The sequence below is a fragment of the Epinephelus moara genome, chromosome 5, assembly GCF_006386435.1.
Source record: "Epinephelus moara isolate mb chromosome 5, YSFRI_EMoa_1.0, whole genome shotgun sequence".
Taxonomy (NCBI): Eukaryota; Metazoa; Chordata; class Actinopteri; order Perciformes; family Serranidae; genus Epinephelus; species Epinephelus moara.
This window is the reverse complement of record NC_065510.1, coordinates 30495337-30515431: the sequence shown is the minus strand read 5'-3', so window position 1 is coordinate 30515431 and position 20095 is coordinate 30495337. Positions and strand designations below refer to the sequence as shown.

Here is a 20095-nt window from a genome sequence, read left to right as displayed (position 1 = left end):
GGGGGGGGGGGGGGGGGTGGGGGGGGGGGGGGGGGGGGGGGGTTGGAGGGCAGAGGTAGAGGAAGGAGTGGCTCATGACACACTTTGTTTTGCTCTACAGGCAGTGCACAACAGCAAACCTAGCGGTGAAACGATTTTGCTTATTGCCCCTTTAAGCGAAGGGCCACTTGAGTGACAGGCTGTCTGCAAGTTGTCGCTCCACTACAGCTCCACGCAAGCGATGACTAAAATGCCGAACTCAAGGCTTTATAACGGCTGTCCACAAACCAGTGATGTCACAGTAGCTGCATCCTGAACACCATAACAGTCTTGGTGAGACGAGCTGACTTGAGAGTTTAAAAATGTGGCTGCTTTCTTTTAGTTGATACTACCCGAATAACATCTTTTTTTGGGGCAAATGTTTCTGTAGTTGATGCACAGATAATTTGGTCTCTGACATCATCACCCAAGACCTCCCACTTGAGGTCTTCAACCTGCAAAAGATGATGATGATGATGATGATGGTGCACTTCTGCACTGCCATCATCCTCACCTCCTCCATCACCATCTGGTACACTGCTGCCACTGCCAAGGACAACTGACTGCAACGTATCATTCACTCATCAATCATTCAATCATTCACTCTGTTGTGAAGGTGATTGGGCAGAGTCGGGCAGGTCAGGTTCGCTAACCCAGGAAACGCAAATTCACAAACTGCATGACCCTGAGGTGGTCAGGGAGGATTGTAGCAGACCCCTCCCATCCCAGACACAAACTCATAGAAACACTCCCCTCTGGCAGGAGGTTGCGGTCCATCAGGATCAAATCCTCACGCCACAAGAAAAGTTTCTTACCAACACCAGCTGGCCTTGTGGACTCTCAAACCCATCCCCACCCATCCCACAGACACTACATGTTACATTAACATCTTCACATCGGTACAGAATATATGTGTCACAATATTGCACTATATCTATATCTCTGTGCGATATTGCACATTCTTGATATACTTCATACTGGGAACCTCTGCACATTACTTGTACCATGTTCCAAATGTTGTGAGAATCTACTCGGCAATAAAACAGATTCTGTCAAAATAGTGTTAGTGAATTATTATTTATTACATGTTTTTGTTTTAGCAATTAAGTTGCTAAAGATCCATTGTAAAGATGGAGAGGAGGCCGTGCAGTGGGCCTGCACAGCTTCAGCTTCAGTTAGACGTCTGCAGCAAAGTTCATCACATCTGCAGCACACAGCTTCAATATGAAGTACAAAAATCACAGAAAAAACACAGTTTTCCAACATCTGATTAACATCAGTAGTGAAGGTGTCCATGCGTGGAGAGGAGGGCAGCTGAGGCAGTGCTGTGGGCCTGCACAGCATCACCATCGTTGGGTGACACCTTTCCTCCAACGTCCTTCCAGTGGGTGGACTCTACGTTTGAGTTGGCGCAAGGGGTGAGGTCAGAGATGTAGGTACTGCTTTTAGAGACTCCAGCCTGGAGGCCTTGCCTCTCTGTCTCTTCCTCTTCTTGCCCTGCACAAAAAGACACATTAGACTTTCCACCTCTGATATCAGCTGATAAAATCTCTGTGTTTGATCAGCTCTAGTGTCGTGAGTGTGTGGTGATAGAAACATGTATGAGTTGTGTGTGAGCAGGGTGTACTTACATAGTTGTCCTGGGTGGACCACTCAGGGTGCTGCTGGGAATGGAGCAGTCGTTCCTTTTCAGCCTGGCAGAAATATTTGGCCTGCTGCTCCTTCGTCAGTGACCTCCACTGTGGACAGACGACAACACACTGTCAGTCAGTGCACACACACACACTGACACACAACTACAGGCCGGCAAACACTGGCACAAAAATATATTAACAGACACAATGCTCAAAATCCTTTACAGTTTGGTTTGCTCTCTGGTCCTGGGACATGATCAAGTTTGTAGCACTGAGTGTCTCAAACATACGGATCAAACACACTTACCCTCTGTCCCAGGATGGTATTCAGGGCCGCACTCCCTCTCCAACCAACTTCTGCCCGAACATTTGCTCTCCGCTCTTTCAAAAAGAGCATGAACGCGTTGGGAGGCTTCTTTATGTACGGCCGATCTTCGTCCTGCTGGCTGTCACGCTTTCTCTTTCTACGGGAAAAAACAGAGAAAGACATAATGTTGCTATATTAGAGAAAAAAACATTAAGTTAAGCAGAATAATACAACACATTAACCCTGTCTGTGCTGTGTCATTAAATTTAAACCCTTTAAAAGAGGTTAATCATGGTATTGTTCATGCAGGCATTTTTGGTAGACAAATAAAAGACGCCTGAATTCAAACAACAGCTGCTAGAAATGGAAAAAAGTAAAGTACATTTTGACCAAAACTGTCCGGAGAAAACTTACTTTGAGTTGGAGGTGTCCTGTGGAGGAGCAGCATAGACGGGAGGAGCAGTGACTTCCGCTATCACCTCATACAACGGCTGTCCGTTACTGCACAGACAAAGGGAGACGGATTAACACATTAGATAATAGACAGAGTTTGTGTGATGATACAAACAGAAGCTCAAAAGCTGTGTGTGTTTGCAGTCATGTGTGTGTAACTTACAGCACTCCAACAAAGCGCAGGCTCTGGCCTTCAGCGAGCTTTACCACTGGCCCGTTGGTAAACTGGAAAGACACAAACAATCACAGAGAACAGGTGATGAGACAAGCTGCAGTGGTGTCATCTGACCACCAGGGGTCAGAGTTTCCCCTCTCTTTGAGTTATAATGACACACGGGGAGCTGCTGAGGGTCACAGGGGTCAGGAGTGTGGATTCATGCAAAATTATATCTTCAAGGCATTGAGAAGAAGTGGGAAGCATTGGAAAGTAAAATTCTGCAACATGCTAAGTGAACTTAATTCACAGTCAGAATGTGTGAGGTTATCTGGGGTCTTACTGGCTGTGGAGGAGGAGCAGGGTAACTGAAGGCTGCTGCTGTCTGTGGAAGAGCAGCAGCAGGGTGACCGACACCTGCAGCGGTCGGGACGTCTTCCACAGGCCATAGATATGGCAGGTACTGTGGAGAGAGAGCAAAGGTTAACCAGCCATAATACACACACTTACTACACAATCCCATAAACCAACACTATCTTTCCTTCAAGTAACCACAAAATCTTTACTGTGAACGGACACATAAAAACTCAGCACTTGAAATCTACTTGATCAGACTGTCCAATGAAAATGACACAGTGCGCCACAGGAACATGTTACTGTGAGTGCACAGAGACTCTGTTTGCTTTGTGTGTGTCATCCGTGAGTATTCAAGTCTCTACCAAATCACTTGTATGATGATGAGGAGACTGTATCACCAACATCCAACAGAGCAATAATTGGAGGCTGATCACAAGGATGGAAATTTTACCATCAGCATCTGTGTCATCTACATAAAACTGTATTCTTGTCTGGTTTCTTTTCTAGGAAAGTGTTAAATCAGAACAAAGTTACAGTCACTCGACAGCTTCACTGCACTGAGCTGTCTTGAGTTATGACTTTTGAATCATGACTGATTGGGAGCTGTGAAGTTTATCCATCATCAGAGCCTCACAGTGAACACGTGAAGGGACAACAGAGTGAGCTCATATTAAAATTTAGCCTAATTTCTTTTCTTGTTTTATGCATAAAGCCTCCACCATTAATAACTATCAGAACCAATACTGATCTGCTCCTAATGATACCTTTCCCCAACTTATACTTAGGATCATACCTGTCCCTGTACAGGGATCCAGTCACCATATCCTCCATCCTGGCTTTCTGCTGGCTGTGGCTGGGTGTTGGGTTCCAGCCCAGCAGACACAGGAGCAGGGGTTGGAGGTGGAGGAGATGGAGGGTTGGTTGTGCCGTTCAGTAATTCATGAACTGCAGCCGTGAGAGTGGTGACCACCTCTCCCCACTCCATCTCCTCTAAGGCATGCTCAACAGCTGCACTGAGATCCATTTTGGTTGCAGTGATGTTGACGGTGCTGTCTCTCTGCAGCTGGTTGTCTGAACTCCAGAGGAACACTGTTGTGGGGAATAGGAAACATTTGATATCAAATTATACCAACTCAGGGATATATTGTATGTTTCAGCTCACTACAGATCTGATCAGTTAAGAAATTGTGTGGATTTAACTTTACCTGGACCCACTACTACATGTTAATGAAATAATACCACAGCATTATAATGTAGGCCCGTACAATATAATGACACCTTGAAAGGAGCCAACCTGCATGATTACTACTTCTAATTTTATCGATCTCTACTTCTTCAGTAAGATTTGAAGGCAGCTCTGACATTTATTTGTGTAATCAAGTATTTTCACATGATGTCAATGGTATGTTAAGATCTGAATAGCAGTGGTGTACATTTATTGAAGTGTAAGTACAATTTCCAGCCACTGCAATATTTCCATTTTCTGCTGCTTTATATTTTGATTTCACCACATTTCAGAGGCAAATGCACTTTTTACTGCAGCACATTTATTCAACAGCTTTAGTTACAAGTTACTTTGCAGATTAAGATTTTTCCAACAATCACAACAGTTGATTTTATAACAACAGTAAGTTATACTGTGTAATATAAGTATCCTCATTGACCAGCTCTAACATTTATACACTGCTGACAAGTTTATGTCATAATATATGATTATAGTAGCATTTAACTTAGTAATGTACATTTTTGCTTGACTGCATTATCTATTTACTTAATTAAAATGTGGAATTCACTTAATTTCTCCATGTTGCAACTTTATAGATGAGGGAAACTCTTCTATCATTAACTAACATGCTTTAGAGAAAATCTGTAGAGAAAATATTTAGTTCATATTCACATTAACTGTGTGTGTTTGTTGAAAGTGAATCATTGTTTCTCTCACTGCACATCTGATCAGTTAACATTCTGCATGTTTTAAACACATCACTCACCTTTAAATCACAACAATGACAGTTTAGTTTGATGTATCTACTTATAGGTCTTATAGGTACTTATAGGTCTTGAGTTTTTCACGATTTCTTCTCGATAGTTGATGCTCACAAACTTGTGGTGCACACGATGAAGGCTACTGGTGAAATGAGCCAATTGTGCCTACAGATTCAATTTATAGCTTCCAGCAGCAGAATGTCAGAAGTCTGATGTGATTACATATTCCATTCCGAGAACCACACCCAGTGGGGGCGGAGCTTATATGCCACTAACTAAAAGGGCTGCAATGCTAACAAAATGGCTTCAGCTGGCTAAAAACATTAGATATCAGCTTGTCAGAGGACTATTTTAGTGCCGTATGTTTACCAGAGAGGAAAAGTTACACTGACAGACTTAATATTGGCGCTCTGTTTCAGTGTCCGCTCTCCTTACATGACTTTTTTCTTGGAGAAATGATCCCACTGAACGGCTAGGAGTGACATCAGTCATCATTTAATCTAACAAAGATCAAAATGAGGCCTTACATTTCTCAGCTAGCTTCAGTCTTGACTTTTTTCTTTGGCCAAAATGAGCTAAATGCTCGCAGCATGTACTGAGTGTTAGCATCCCACATTGTTCCTATATATTCCTGCTGAGGCCTCACATCTTATTGCTTAACAGCTCAATTTTTTGGTTCAGCAGCCTGTAAAAATTATAGTTATGGATTCTTCACCATGTTTGTAGTGTATCCCATCACAAAGCAGCTTTTAGGTATTTTTGTGTTGTTAGCTAGCAGATGTAAATGACAAGGAGGCACCTTCACACAATACAAAGTCAATGGAGAGCGATGAATTGTTGCTAGTTATTAGTAGCGTGACTACATTTACTCAAGAACTAGCTGTAACGTTTCTTAACTACAAGTTTGATGTACTTGTGCTTCAGTTGAGTATTTCCATTTTATGCTACTTTACACATCTATCCATCCAGGTATTTTTGTATGAAATGACTTTGCAAATGGATTATTCCATCAGAAAAACTAATCAGATTGTCAGTGTTTAATTATAAAAGTTTGCTCACAAACTTAGGTGGACAACTGTGAACTTATGTTTAGCCAACAGTCAAGAAAGCAAAATTTGACAGTTTCGTGAATGTTTTGTTTTTATTTATTTATTTTCTTCTTCTTGTTTTTTTTTATTTTTTATTTTGCTTGATGAAATAGTAGTACACATACATTATACATGGGCAGATATGCATTTCAGACATAGGCCTACATAATCAGACAGCCACACAAATCAAAATGTTAACATAAGTGCACACACACATTCATACAGACGAATTTATACATCAGTCACAGTTGATGCATAAGTATAAGATGCCTTATACTTACCAACTGGAAGCAGGAGGCGTCTCCTACACGTCCAGTGGGCTGGTGATTTCTACACTTTTCTACACTTGGAGAAAATAAGGTGCACGCTGGGTGGCTCTACAGGTAAATTTTACAGGCCATGGCAACCATTTCTGACATATATGACTACGCTGAAACTGTGTGATGCTTCATAATTGATTCTTACTTCATGCAAATTACAATGTAGGTTCGCTATAGACAACTGTGACTGATGTGTAAATAATAATAAATCACACAATAAATAAGTTATGATAATAAATAAATAAAATAAATAATGCTTGCAAAAAAATGAATAAAAACATAACAAATATTATGTTATAAAGAATATTATGCTTTTCTGTATTTATTGATTCCTTTATATGTTTATTTCTGTCATTATATCATCATTTATTACTTATTTATTCATAATCTGTCATGGACCATATCTTGTGACTACATGTCACCCTTTTGACATTATTCAGATGCAGCTGTTATGTACAGTTTTATGTTAGTGAGTGTAAAGTGTTGTGGAGCAGAGAGACCACAGACCCTCACACACCTGCAGGTGGAGACAGAGACCGGAGGACAGATATGATAAAAGCAGAGTGCAGAGGAGCACTCACTGAGGCTGCTGGTGAACATAAAATAGGAGGAGATTTAGATCAGAAAAAATACAGTTTATGATGAGTATTTTGGAAGCAGCAGTCTGGATGATGGGTAATTGAAATTTAAAGTATTTACCACAGAAATGTCATAGAGCCTTCACCACTGCTGTGTCAGCCAACAAAACAAGCATTACTTGTGATATATGTCATCAAAAAATACAAAAGTTGTAGACTGAAAAATAAACCATTTACATAACCTAGAAAAGATTTCATCTGACAGATTGCATGACAGTTTACTCTGCAGGGAGACAATGATGTAAAAGGCAATGTATACCAAACACATCCAGCATGAACAGTCCAATGTGATACAGCAGGTGGCAGTAATGTGCCATAACCTTTTTTTTCCAACCACCACTGAGCAGAAAAGCAGGATGTTGCTTTTATATGTAAAATATTACTGTCAAAATGGTAATGAGCTGTAAACATGTGGAACTGTAGGAGCAGTGTTGTCGGGAATGGATGCATAATAACCTGAGGGGATTTATATATATATATATATGTATATATATAATGGAAATAGTGAAAACAATGGATCCAGAATGAAGAATAAAATCATCATTTACAGTTTTAAAACTTAAACTGACATCTTGTTTACATTTGTTTTTGTAAACAAAGAGGCTCAACCCAAAATCAAAAGTGGCAAAATGAATAAACCACTGTCTCTGTTTAGCATGTGGTGATGTGCATACAGCAGCCTAACTGATACAAGACACACACATGCTCATTGAACATAATCTAAATAAAAAGGTCAAGACATGTTATCTTTGTCATCATTCTTCCATTGGAGCTGCTCACTGCCCAGGTCAGGCTTCTTAATATCTTAATATATCTCAAATGTGCCTTAAATGCAGAGTGGTTTATTATGTAAGGTAGTACTGTAGGTAAACAACACACCTGAAGCTGTGTTTCTTAGGTTTTTATTTTTTCCATGCAGCACGTTTGCTATACAGACCATAAAAACAACAAAACATATCTTCATATATTGTGCAAAGATAAATATTTGGTCCATATTCCACCTGATTGTTAAAAAAAAACAGATACCCCCCCCACATATCTCGTTTAAGTATGACTAACACACAGAGCTAAATATACAACCTTCCTCCGCTCACCTTAAAATAGGATATTTCATTTTTTGGAATGACACAAACCTGTATTAACAGACTACTCTTCATACAAGAAATACGCTACGTCCTACATTTAGATATATGTTAGTGTATCTAGTGAACTCAGTTAAACGTCTGCAGCCAAGTCCATCCATCAATGCTCAGTATTAAAGCTCTGCTTAAGGAATTCTTAATGATTCAAACAATTAAAGATGCGTATGATATCAGGTAACAGACAACAGAGCAAGCAGCACACATCTTCAATAGCAAGTATAAAAATAACATTTTTCTCACATACAATACGTCTAAAATTTCAAACTGAGCATGTAAAAGTTGGGTTTAATGCTGCAGATGAACAGTCCCTAACAACAGATTTTTAGATTCATGACATCTTAAACCTTGAGCAGTATAAAGACACGTTAAAACAACATAGTTACAAGTACGATTCATTTCAAACAGGCCTTCCTTTGGCAAATCAAAACTTGGAATGCTTGAAGATGGTCATGGAGTATAAACTTAACATCATAAACAAATAAAAGGAATGCAAGGAATAAATGCTGCATTATAACCAAACAGCCAAACCACCTGAACGCCTCCCAAGTATGATTGTCAGTCTCATGATGAAGGTCAGTGCCCGTACATGAGCTTTTAAGTAACCCTTTTATGATAACTCCTTCCCACTTGAAGCCTAGTATTATAAGCCTACATTGTTCATGTAGGAGCGATCATGCTTCATCTGTACCGTGATGTGAGATGTCATGGTAAAAGCCTTTGGACAGAGCAAAATGCGCGTGTCTTATATTGTTGCCTTGTCAAAGTTCAAAGATCACTAAGCTGATGGGGCGTCTCCTGTTGGCACTGTTGGTCTGGTCCTCTTGGCAGCTGATTCCTCCACAGCAAAAGTGTAGTTATACTGGAAAAACATATGAAAAACAAAACAAAGTGAGTACATTCTTGTCTTGAGAAATGTCATGTTCTCAATTTAAGAATCACAATGCTGAAACTGGGAGACTAAAACTGGGAGTCAGATGTGACCCTACCTCATTTTCGATGTCTTGGAGAGACTTTATACGAATGTTGTTAAGTTGAAGAGCCTGCCGGAGAGAGATATGGCAAAAATAAAGACATATGAATACATGTTTAAATTAGAGACCTCGGGTAAAAAGGACAAAACAAGAGATAAAGTGAGGCAAACACTGCTCCTTTCTGCAAGTAAATCCATCACTTTATTGCTGTTGAAAAATTCAAACGTACCGGGCCGTTAGCCGGGACATTGAACTTTGGGTGAAGAGTAAAGGGAACTCCATCCAGAGCTGCAGAGAATGAATACAGAGAATAGTTAATTGAGATAGTCGCAGTGAGAAATAGTTATAAGTCTCCTGTGTATGAGGAGACTTGAAGTACCTGTGATCCCATGGACACTGCCATCAGCAGGTTTGTCAATGTTGTCCTTGGTGTGGAGGCTGTGGCGTCTCTGACTCAGTTTGTTATGTGGCAGTGGAGGAGGGGGGTTGCTGCGGGGACAAATAGATAAATATTTACACCAAGAGTAAATCATCTCCAGATTACAAACTGTGCTACGCTGAAAAAATATTTTTCTCATTGGTTTCTAATGTAAACTTTCCCAGTTTGTGTACAGTCACAACATGTCCCCCAAATAAATAATGACCAGCATTAATTTTTGGAATTATCTGAATGCAATGTAGGCCTTCTCTACTTAGACATTAAATATGTACTGTACCTGGGTCTGAGGGGCAGAGGAGCAGACGGCTGATCCAATGAGAGTGTGCGGAGGTCCAGGCTGACACTGCGGGGCTTGGCTTGGGGCATGGGGCTAGAAAAATGTCCCTTTCTGCACCACAGCACGTAGCCGTGGATGTCTCTGAGGAAAAGGCACATTTTATGAAACATTAAAAACTGTACCACTTAAGTACTGAATGCAGAGTTGAAAGCAAGTCGTCATAAAATAACTGATTTCTGAATGCAGGACACTGTGTTTCGGCTCTGGGACTGAAGAAATGCCTCTATAAAACAGGTGCAAGTCAAACGTTTGTATGTGTGAATGCAACCAACCCCACATATGTGTAGTGCTGCAACATCATTTTGCTTTTGGCCGTCACTTTGATATCCAACACAGCTGTGTCCACACTACCCACTGGAACGACGCGTACACACACACGTTTCTTCTTCCAAACAGAGGCCTCTGGACACACACACACACACACAATACATACACAAATACAGATAGTACCATCAGACTGTACAGTAAATCAGCAGTGAGTAAATATGAAATATGAATCAAATATCAGACATATGTAAACACCTGTGTGTGTGTGTGTGTGTGTGTGTGTGTGTGTGTGTGTGTTTGCTGAACATTTTGGCCATTCCTTACCTTTTCAAAGGACTGTTTGAAGGTTAAGACTTACTTTAAAAGTCCAGATGAAATGAGAAATACAGTTTTAAGCCTGTTTCCCTTTGTTAATTGATGATTTATCTGTTGCTATTGTTGCTTTTGTCTTTTTGTAAAACCAGGTAAAAGGGGTTCAAATGTTTGATGACTCATCTTGCACCCAAGGGCAGTGACAAAAAAATCATCACATCAAATGAGACTTTGGGCGACTAGCTAGCCACACTGCTGCTAAAATTGGTCAAAGTTGTTGCCATATCAAACTACAAACATTATTAATGATAAATAAACAAGTTTCAACCTTAAAATGTGATCAGGTTTTGGACCTTGTCCACTTTTGTGTTGTGATCAGCTGCAGACTGACTTGGCAGAGATGGCTGTCATCTTGTTTTTACATGGATTAGTGTACTCTAGTCTTACTACCACTAGATGGCACAAAAAAGTGTCCACTAAGGAGGACAACAGGTCTAAGTTAAGTGGAATAAAGTATAAGGTCAAGTAAGCCAAAAATGTGATTTCCTGTGGTTGTATATCAGCAGGCAAAACCTTTGTTTTAATTTCCAAGGTATAATTTATTCATCTCTCCTTCATCCTCCTCCTGATCTAACGGCGAGATGTGTGTGTGGAGCCAACAGTCCACACAGGAGCAGACTCCATTGTAGCTCCGTATTGCCATTAACTCTAAGCATGCCTACTTCTCAGCGGTCCAATCGATTTCAAAGGATTTAATTTATATCCCCATTGTAAACGTACACTACTCAAATGTTACATTACACTGGAAAATATGTCACAGTAAAGAAGCTAAAGAAGCCCTTACTTCTGTTTTACAGGGACTTTAAGGTGAGAATTAAGTTTAAGTCTGGGTAAGAGATGGGGTTAGGCATCTAGTTGGGATAATGAAGGTCAGGAGCTAGAGAATGCATTGCGTCTATGAAGTCCCTCACAATTATAGAAAGACAGAAATGTGAGTGTGTATGTACTCACTTGCTTCGAGGTGCTCTGCTATAAAGCAGTAACCATGAGGGATAGAGTCCTTTTCTGAAATGAGCTGAATGTCTGACACCACCATGCCACCATTCAGGTCCTGTAGGGAGAGACAGAGAGAGAGACAGTCTTTTTATGGAAGAAAGAACGGACAAGTAAAGAGAACAAATGGCTGGTGGAAAACTATATTATTATTTAAAGCATGGAGGTGTATCTCTGATCTGATCTGTCCGCACCTTGCTGTAACAGAGGTAATATCCAGACTTCATTGCAAAGCTGCGTGTAAAGTTCGCTGCTGCTCCGTCTTCTGTGATGCTGATCTGCAAAGGGACAGAGAGAGGTGAGATGAGAAAAAAAACCAGGGTAAATTTAGATCTACCACATGTGACATCACAAACATTAACACACTGATGATTAAATTAAGAGTAGGACAATAATATGGCAAGTGGAGGCATAAAGAGAGTGGTTGATGACATTTCACTTAAAGGGACAGTTCATCCCAAAATCAAAAATACATATTTTTCCTCTTATCTGTAATGCTGTTTATCAGTCTATATTGTTTTGGTGTGAGTTGCAGAGTATTTGAGATGTTGGCCATAGAGATGTCTGCCTTCTCTCCAATATAATGGAATTAGATGTTACTCTATCTACAGACCTTGTGAGCAGTTTCACATAGGAACTCCTTCCTGTCTACCGAACTACACCTGCCAACCATACCTCCAAGCAGAAGGAAACGTGCATCTACTCATGGACGAGAGATGTAAACATTAACGGCGTCCTCCTCAGCTGAAATGTAATGTTAGCTAGCTCAGTGGTGCTAAGTGAGCTAGCAGTAGATTCATGGAAAGTTTGATGGAGAGAAAATAGTTCCTACATGAAACAGCTCGCAACAAGGTCTGTGGTGACAAGAGTGTGGTTGTGCTGTGTGCAGTTCCTATAACTATTAATGAAAAGCAGGTAGTGCTCAAGAAACATAAATGTGTTTGGTCCACTAGAAAACAAGATGACAAAAGTTAGCGTTGGCTGGGTCAAACATTTGAGAGTTTAACTTCAGGGTGTAATTATGACTATAATTAGCATTAAATTAAAGGTCATGGTGCTGTTCATTATAGTGCTCAAGTCACAACATCCTCCCTCCTTAGAAGGTGGTTTACAGTAAGCAGACATCATTTTTAAACAACCACTCTGTTTCTAAAGGTCAGGTTTACAGCTCCTAGAAACACTCAAACTGTCCTACTCAACTTTTCCAACAACATCTGTGTATAAAATTCCCTGCTGGAAGATGACTGACGTCACAGTACGGTCTCTCATTTAGCCTCAGAGACCGTGCGCATGCTCATTCAGTTTTAAAGTTTACCGTGTGAACAGTTAATTCCCTTCACTTGGCTGGTCAGTTCCTCTGTTCTTATTGTCTATATCCTTTGTTACAGCAGTGTGCGTCAGTGACAATATGTCATAAACCACACTCATTAGTGACACTGTATCAGCCGAAATTCCTACTTCACCAAGTTTAGAAACAATAAATACTGTTTCATCTGAAGGAGAGAAGCTGCGTTTTCTCTGAGCAGAAAATTAGGCCAGCAGTGCACAGTCAGATTATAGTTGCCCACACTGTTATCAACAATCTGACTAAACTCTGATGCAGGAGCTCTGGCCATTTTCTGAGTATCTGGCCCTGCTGACATACTATATATAGTCACTGACCTCTGTTTATAACTAGATGGACTGAAATAATATTGGTGGTCAAATTTGGGCACCATCCATACATGATACTGCATGTGTCTCCCCTTTTTCTTTCACTCTGAGTTTGCGACTTGGATATAAATTCATCTGTCAAGGAAAAAAATATCATCTTCTCTACATGTTAATCTCAATATTTTCTTTACACACCTTTGTTAGACACAGACATTGTAAAATTCTGTCCCTTAGACAGAATCTTTCAATTGCTTTCAAATCAATGAGGCTACAAATAAAGCTGCTCCTATACTTACAGAGGCGTAGGCAACGGACCACTTTTGTAGGTCCTCTGGTTACCTGTAAGTTTTCTTTAATTTCAAGACTTTACTTTTGCAGCTAAAATTTGCTCTGGCTCCACACTACATCACAGAACAGAGTGGGTCTTTCAGGTTGTCAGTTGCTAAAGTAGGCAAGGGAAGATTTTACCACTCACACAAACTGTGTGTGGTCACCGTTGGGGGAAATGAGGAAATACCTGGTTCCTATCAAACGTTGCTACTGTGGTGGCAATAATGTACTATTTTATGAGAACAACTGCATAAACTTTTATATCTAGTATAGTAAGTATATATACCAGAGTGAAATCTTTGGGGCAGGTACTGCTGTTGGAGGTCCATGCCACTGCTGTGACTGGCCGGACTGCTCCACGCTCCATCAGAGACATCTGGGGAAGAGAAACAGAAAATACAGTGAGCAGGGTGGTACAGGGCTACAATATAAATGTGTGTGCGCGTTTCAAAAGTGGAGGCGAACATAAATGATGGCTCTAAACATAGAAAATCTTGTCAGTCTTCTCATTACCAGAGGAGGTTTTTATACAAATTACACTGCTGTCGTAGCAGAGATTGTCATTATCTGTCATGTGTTGTGTGCGTGTGTGTGTAAGAATGTGCTTTCTCTGGGATTGTCTGCCATTGTGAACCAACTTGCTGTGTCCATGTGACGAAAAGGGAGAACTCATGAAGGTAAACAGGCTCCTATTCACTCAAAGAATTCGTGTTGCCCCTAAGCTACATTGTCTAGGACAGAAAGATCCTGTTCAGTCTAAACAGTCATGCTATCTCTATATGTTCAAGGACAAAAACAAACTGTTCAGTGCAGGAATTCATCTCTAACCACAGAAATTCATCCTGGGTAGTTCTGCATTTCCCGTTTTATGATATGTTTTACCACATTCCCCTATTCTTCTAGAACATAGGGGTGGTTGATTTGGATAAAACCCTCAATGTATAGTAATTCTGCCCTACGATATTGATATATATTGTATATATATAACACCTGACAAATCAAACTACTACCCTAAATTGATGTGAAAATCATACAAAAATCTTACCCACAAAGGTCTAAGACATACAGAGACATTAAAGGAAGGAGTTACAACAACATAAATGGTATGGCACAGTCTCTAATAGACTAATTTTAGTGTCTGATGGCACATGTTATAATACTGCCTATCCCTAACGTCCTCACAGCAGTGAACCTGATCCCTTTTTTGTTTGTGACTCTTAAACAAAGACATTTCTTCTGGATAAAAGAGTTTCACAAATGAAATATGTCTCCTTTTCAAATGTTTGAGATGTCAGAACTCATTAAATGCCTAGAGGCTGACAACTGGCTTCAGTTTTCAAGAGATAAAGCAGCTAAATCTGTTATATAAAGATGAAAATAACATGATATTGACTGGAAATGAACAAAATGTTCAAATGCCATAAACTACTTAAACCTGTTAAATGCGAAATGTGACCTGAAGGTAGATTTATGGGAAACATATTTATCTAAATACCTATATTTACTTCATTAATAGACAACTAATTGTCTAAACAAAAGCCTATTGTGATATCAGGGTGGGAAATCAATAGCCTACCAGGTAGATGCAGGTAGCTTTAAATCAAACCCCGGTGAGTTTTGACAGTTTTATGGCTTTAACAACAGCTTGGACATCAGCTTTATCACGCTAATATGTTTCCTAACAGATTCACGTGTAATGTAACAGAGTTATTCATAACAAGAAACCTCAGTAAGTTATAAATAAAACCTGGCTCTGAGTCAGTTTCCACGTACTTACATGACAGGCTGAGCTCACTCTAACTTACAACAGTAGCGACTGTTCATTGACAAAACTTCGCTGCTTCTGGTTCAAAATTAGCTTTATTGCGTTCGTTTTGTGAGTCGAGCGATAAAATCATAAAAATACAAACTTACCCTGTGTCGGTGTTTGCTTCTGCCTCTTCGAGGTGACACGGTTTGGCAGGTTAACAACTTTTTAGTCCACAGCCGAAACTGCTTGGTCTTCCTCGTCAAAGCAGGAAGTACTGAATCCATTCTGACTCCAACTCCCATCAGACCACGGGGCGAGACGTCAGCGTTTTAAATGTATGCCGGCCCAAGCCTGAACACAAGATGGCGGCATTACTACAGCCAGAGAGATATATCAAATTTGACACCACAGGCTACACACACAATGCTTTTCCTTTACTAATGGTGTAGACGAACTGTTTTATTTTCTATTTTCTGAGTGGTTTGTGTTTCTGTTCAAATAAAGGAAGAGATAAACATGGAGCCTGTTTCAGCTCGTTTACAAACAGCTATTGCAGACATTAGGTGTGGACAGAGGGGTGCTGAGAAAAGGATCGATTGTCATTTACATGAAAATAAGGGTGAGCAGGGCAGACTCGGGTGGGGGAGAGAGTGATGGGAGGATAATGAAAAAGGGTGACAGGAGGCAGGCAGGTAGGGTGGGGAGCAAAAGGAGGGAACAGTGACAGATAAAGAAGGGTGAACTGAGAGGTTTTTAAAAGGGGGAGATCTGAGGCAAGACTGGTGATGAAAACTACACACACACACACGCATACACACACTTGGTTTTAAAGGATACAGCTAAAGATATTATACAGGCTATTTTTTTTTTTTTTTACTAACAACAATTTCGATGAAAAGACAAACACCCAATAATGAATTGATCCCAATGAGATGACTTAGACTCAGACTTAATTGTCCCCTTGAGGAAATTCTTTTCCACAGCACCATCTCCATTCCCCAATGTCCAAAGAATAGAACAAGACACACATTTGGAAATACACATTAGAAAACAGACAAACAAAACAGTGTCAACAGTTAACAGAGTCCACACTCTGATGTTTATTCCTCTGTGGCATTGTCCTCAATATTGCACTGGCTTACATGTTCCTTTGTTACCAGGGGCATGGGCACTTTGGAGTATTTTGAAATTGTCCTGCTGCCATTATAACTCACTAAAACCAATGGGTTGAAAATAATCCCCAACACTATTTACTCCTGAGTGGATAGATTTTGCTATGGTCAGCTGCTTAAAAACTACCAAGCTTCTTTATTCTAAAGAAATTGAATTAAATACTTGAGACCCTTTTTAAAAAAAAAAAGATTATGAGGATCATAACAATACAAAATAAAGGGTATGGTAGATATACATAACTGCATATACATCCTCTTTTACAACCTATTCCATTACTAACACAAAACACATTCTCCACACCTATGAAAATATATAAATAAATATAAGTCAAAGAATCAATCAAACAATATGACCAAACCAAACCAAAAAATAAAAAAGATAGATAAACAAAACAAAACAAAATGCAAAAAATAAACTAAAATAAATGAAGGTTGAATAAGATAAGGTTCACAGCATCACAGTTCTCAGGGGCAATCGCATATGTTGAAGAGACAGTGGCATATGGAGCACACCTACATGGAGATGTGTTTCGAGACTTCAGTCCATGCCCATACAGTCCACTCCTAAGGGCCTGGGCCCCATCATTTCCAATATAGTCCAGAAAAGGGTCCCAAATGTTAAAAAAAAACCCTTGAACGGCTGGTCCTTGAGCCTGAAGCTTATAGCTTCTAAAGATATAAGTTTCATAGTGCTCTGGATCCAATATGAAACTGTAGGGACAGTATCTGAAATCCACTGAAGAATCACACCTCCTTGTACTAAAAAGAAGCACGTTAAGCAGCGTCAGTGAAGAGGAGCTAAGGTTCAGGGCTACTGACTGTATCCCAAGAATGCAAAACATAGGTTCAAGATCAATTTCTTTACACACTTGAAACAGAAATTTTACACTCATTGCAGTATTTTGAAAGCAAAGGATTAAACTTGTTGTGTTTCAGAGGCGTAGTCTGGAGCGAGACCCTTTTTAAAAGAAGTTCATCTTTAGCAGGAACAACTAAGCACTGAACTGAGTGCGTCAGAGAGGAAAGGGAAGACAATGAGGACTAATACGCTGTTTGTTTATGTCTCTTCAAGGCAAGGCCGCAGCCCAAGCCAACACTGGGAGGAACCAATGTAACCAAGAATCTCTGGGGGTCCCTGGGTAGAAATCTTTTATTAAAACTGACAACTCATTTCCCACTATATCGTTTCATGTATCATAAGCAAGCACAGCTATACAGTATACTATTCAAATGTGCAATAAATGAAAGCTACTACTGTCTGGGACATTATTAGCATATTTAATTATTGTAGGAGGATGTTTGCAGCTGTTTTGAGTAGTCAGCAAGCACAAAGAATGCAAATAATCCAGTGAAAAATACCACAAAAAAGATAACGCAGTAAAAATAAGTCACTCTTAACCTTTATTTATTATTCCCACCATGCAACAGAGAGGCAGCTGCATGCACATTAGGAAAAAGGCCCTTTAATAGCTGCAGACAGAACACACTCATAAAAGACACAGACACTCCTCTTAATCAACTCTAATGTTGTGTGTGTACATGTGTGAAATTGAGAAAAAGACACTCGACTGGAGCATCCAGAGGCGCTCAGGTCCCTGTTGGCATGGCAACATGCAGAGCAGACCACAGGGGGGTGGTTGTAGGGGGGCTGGAGATGACGGACTGTTCCATCTCAGTGAAAATAGAAATGTGTTTATTCAGAGCATTTAGCTTTATTGGCTGATTGGCCAATTAATGAGAGAGAGCCAGCTGTAATCTGCTGGGACTAAATCAATAGAGAGAAGAGGTAAATTACCACTGAGTACGTCCGTGTGTGTGTGTGTGTGTGTGTGTGTGTGTGTGAATGCCAGCACGTCTCTGTGTGTGTCTGCTTGTTGGGGGTGCATGCAGCTGCCTGTGTGCGAGCGGTAGTAAATATGAGAGTGATAGACTGAGTGAGGGAGCAGGTTCAGACGGTACTGCCTACTCTGCTGGGGGATTCATTCATCTTTTCCATCAAGTCAGCATCCTGTCTAAAGTGACAGCAGCAGACACACACATAGATTGAGTGCAAGTGCAGACAAACACTGCAGTCTCGGTCACACTGAACTGAGGAGAAAAAACACATCCTGGCTAAGACCACACACACAGGGATTCCCCACAGCTTGTACATATAAAGGAGGCTGCAAGTGTGTGAGAGTCCTTTTGTAATGTCCTGAGAAATATATGTTTTATTATAGACAATGCTGTACAGTAAGAAGCCACCATACATCAGAGATGCAGTCAAGGAACAGGGAGCCGTTAGGTATTCTAGGACCTCATGACACACATCATCACAGCATCATCACTGTCAACATCAACATCAACAACAACATTGTCTCCATGGTGAAATGATGGCCTCCTCGCGGTTTCAACTCAAACTGCAGCACTCCCCTGAGCCCACCGACATACTGATGGAGAGCTGCGTCAAGGGAACCACAAAAAGCCAGAAAGAGGCAGGAATTTAATCACTGTGGCTTTCAAAATAAAAGTGCTAAAATGCCTCAGTCTAATTTTATAGCCATTTTAAACCACCACTTGCAGCAGTCATCATTTTAAATAACATTTGATAAATCTGAGGTCTATGAATATTTGCCTGCGCTTTGTATTAAAGGGACCATGTTATTCTGTTTGGCTTGGCACCAGATATTAAAATCATTTTGCTGTTCACCTCCAGGGCAGGACTGAAAGACTCCACACACCTCCTTTCTTCTGGAGGCTCTGCTCTATCATACACATATAACACAACAGCATTATTATATCATGACATTTAAAGAATACAGATGACAAGGCATTTGACTAAGAGCAGATATTAAATGCAAATGTAGATGGCTGCACAAGATATGCAGTCTAAATGGATCATGGATGTTATGACATAATGTAGTAGTAAATCTGCATTTGTCAGGGGCTGACTAGTAAGAAAAAAAGCCAGACATTCAGTGCTAGACTGGAGCCAAATGTAAAAACGGTGTCATATAACAGTGCTACCACCAGTGGTGGAATGTAACAAAGTCTTTCAACTACTGTACTTAAATACAGTTTTGGGGTACTTGTACTTTACTTGAATATTTCCGTATCATACTGCTTAAGCCTACTTTGGCCTCACTACATTTAAGAAGCCAGTACTTTACTCCACTTCATTTATCTCACAACATTAGTTGCATGTTAGTTTGCAGATTTAGATTATTAATAGGCTACAAAATAAAAATCGACTGAAAAATTATTATGTATTACTATAAATTATTCTACCCAGCAGTAATAAATAAGCTCCACCTCTAGCAGATGCAACATACATGATGTTTACACATTAATGCATCACTAATCATAATCCAATGACATAGTCTACCTAATCCTAAAATGGGCACTCTACACAGTGACTGCTTTTAATTTGGTGCTTCCAGTATATTTGGAAGCTAATACTTGCATACTAAAAAAACAAAACTTAAAAATTTTATCCAAAATTTAATCAAAATAAGATTTTGAATGCAAGAGTGTTAATTATAACAAAGTATTTACACAGTGGTATTACTAGTGGAGAGCAGAGTTGGTTGGGACAGGGGGACAGTTGGGAAAGTATTTGACAGCAGCTATGCCATTCACCGTGCTCATGCTCAGCCACACCCTCTTAACTTTTAACCTCAAAGTGTAGACCTCTCTGATATCTACAGTGTGTAAGTACATTTTTCTGGCTCTTCT

At 40.1% G+C, this 20095-nt stretch overlaps 1 protein-coding gene across 1 annotated transcript; it reads right to left on the bottom strand.

Moving 5' to 3' along the window:
* Positions 1 to 7842: 7842 nt before the first annotated feature.
* mvb12a (multivesicular body subunit 12A) lies at positions 7843 to 15511 on the bottom strand. Its single transcript, XM_050044206.1, has 10 exons — positions 15374 to 15511; positions 13746 to 13835; positions 11671 to 11754; positions 11435 to 11534; positions 10117 to 10246; positions 9785 to 9925; positions 9448 to 9557; positions 9298 to 9356; positions 9084 to 9137; positions 7843 to 8956 (listed from the first exon to the last, which is right to left on the bottom strand). The coding sequence occupies exons 1-10, from the start codon at positions 15509 to 15511 to the stop codon at positions 8873 to 8875; spliced, it is 990 nt and encodes a 329-aa protein (XP_049900163.1). The 3' UTR covers positions 7843 to 8872.
* Between the last annotated feature and the right edge of the window lie 4584 nt (positions 15512 to 20095).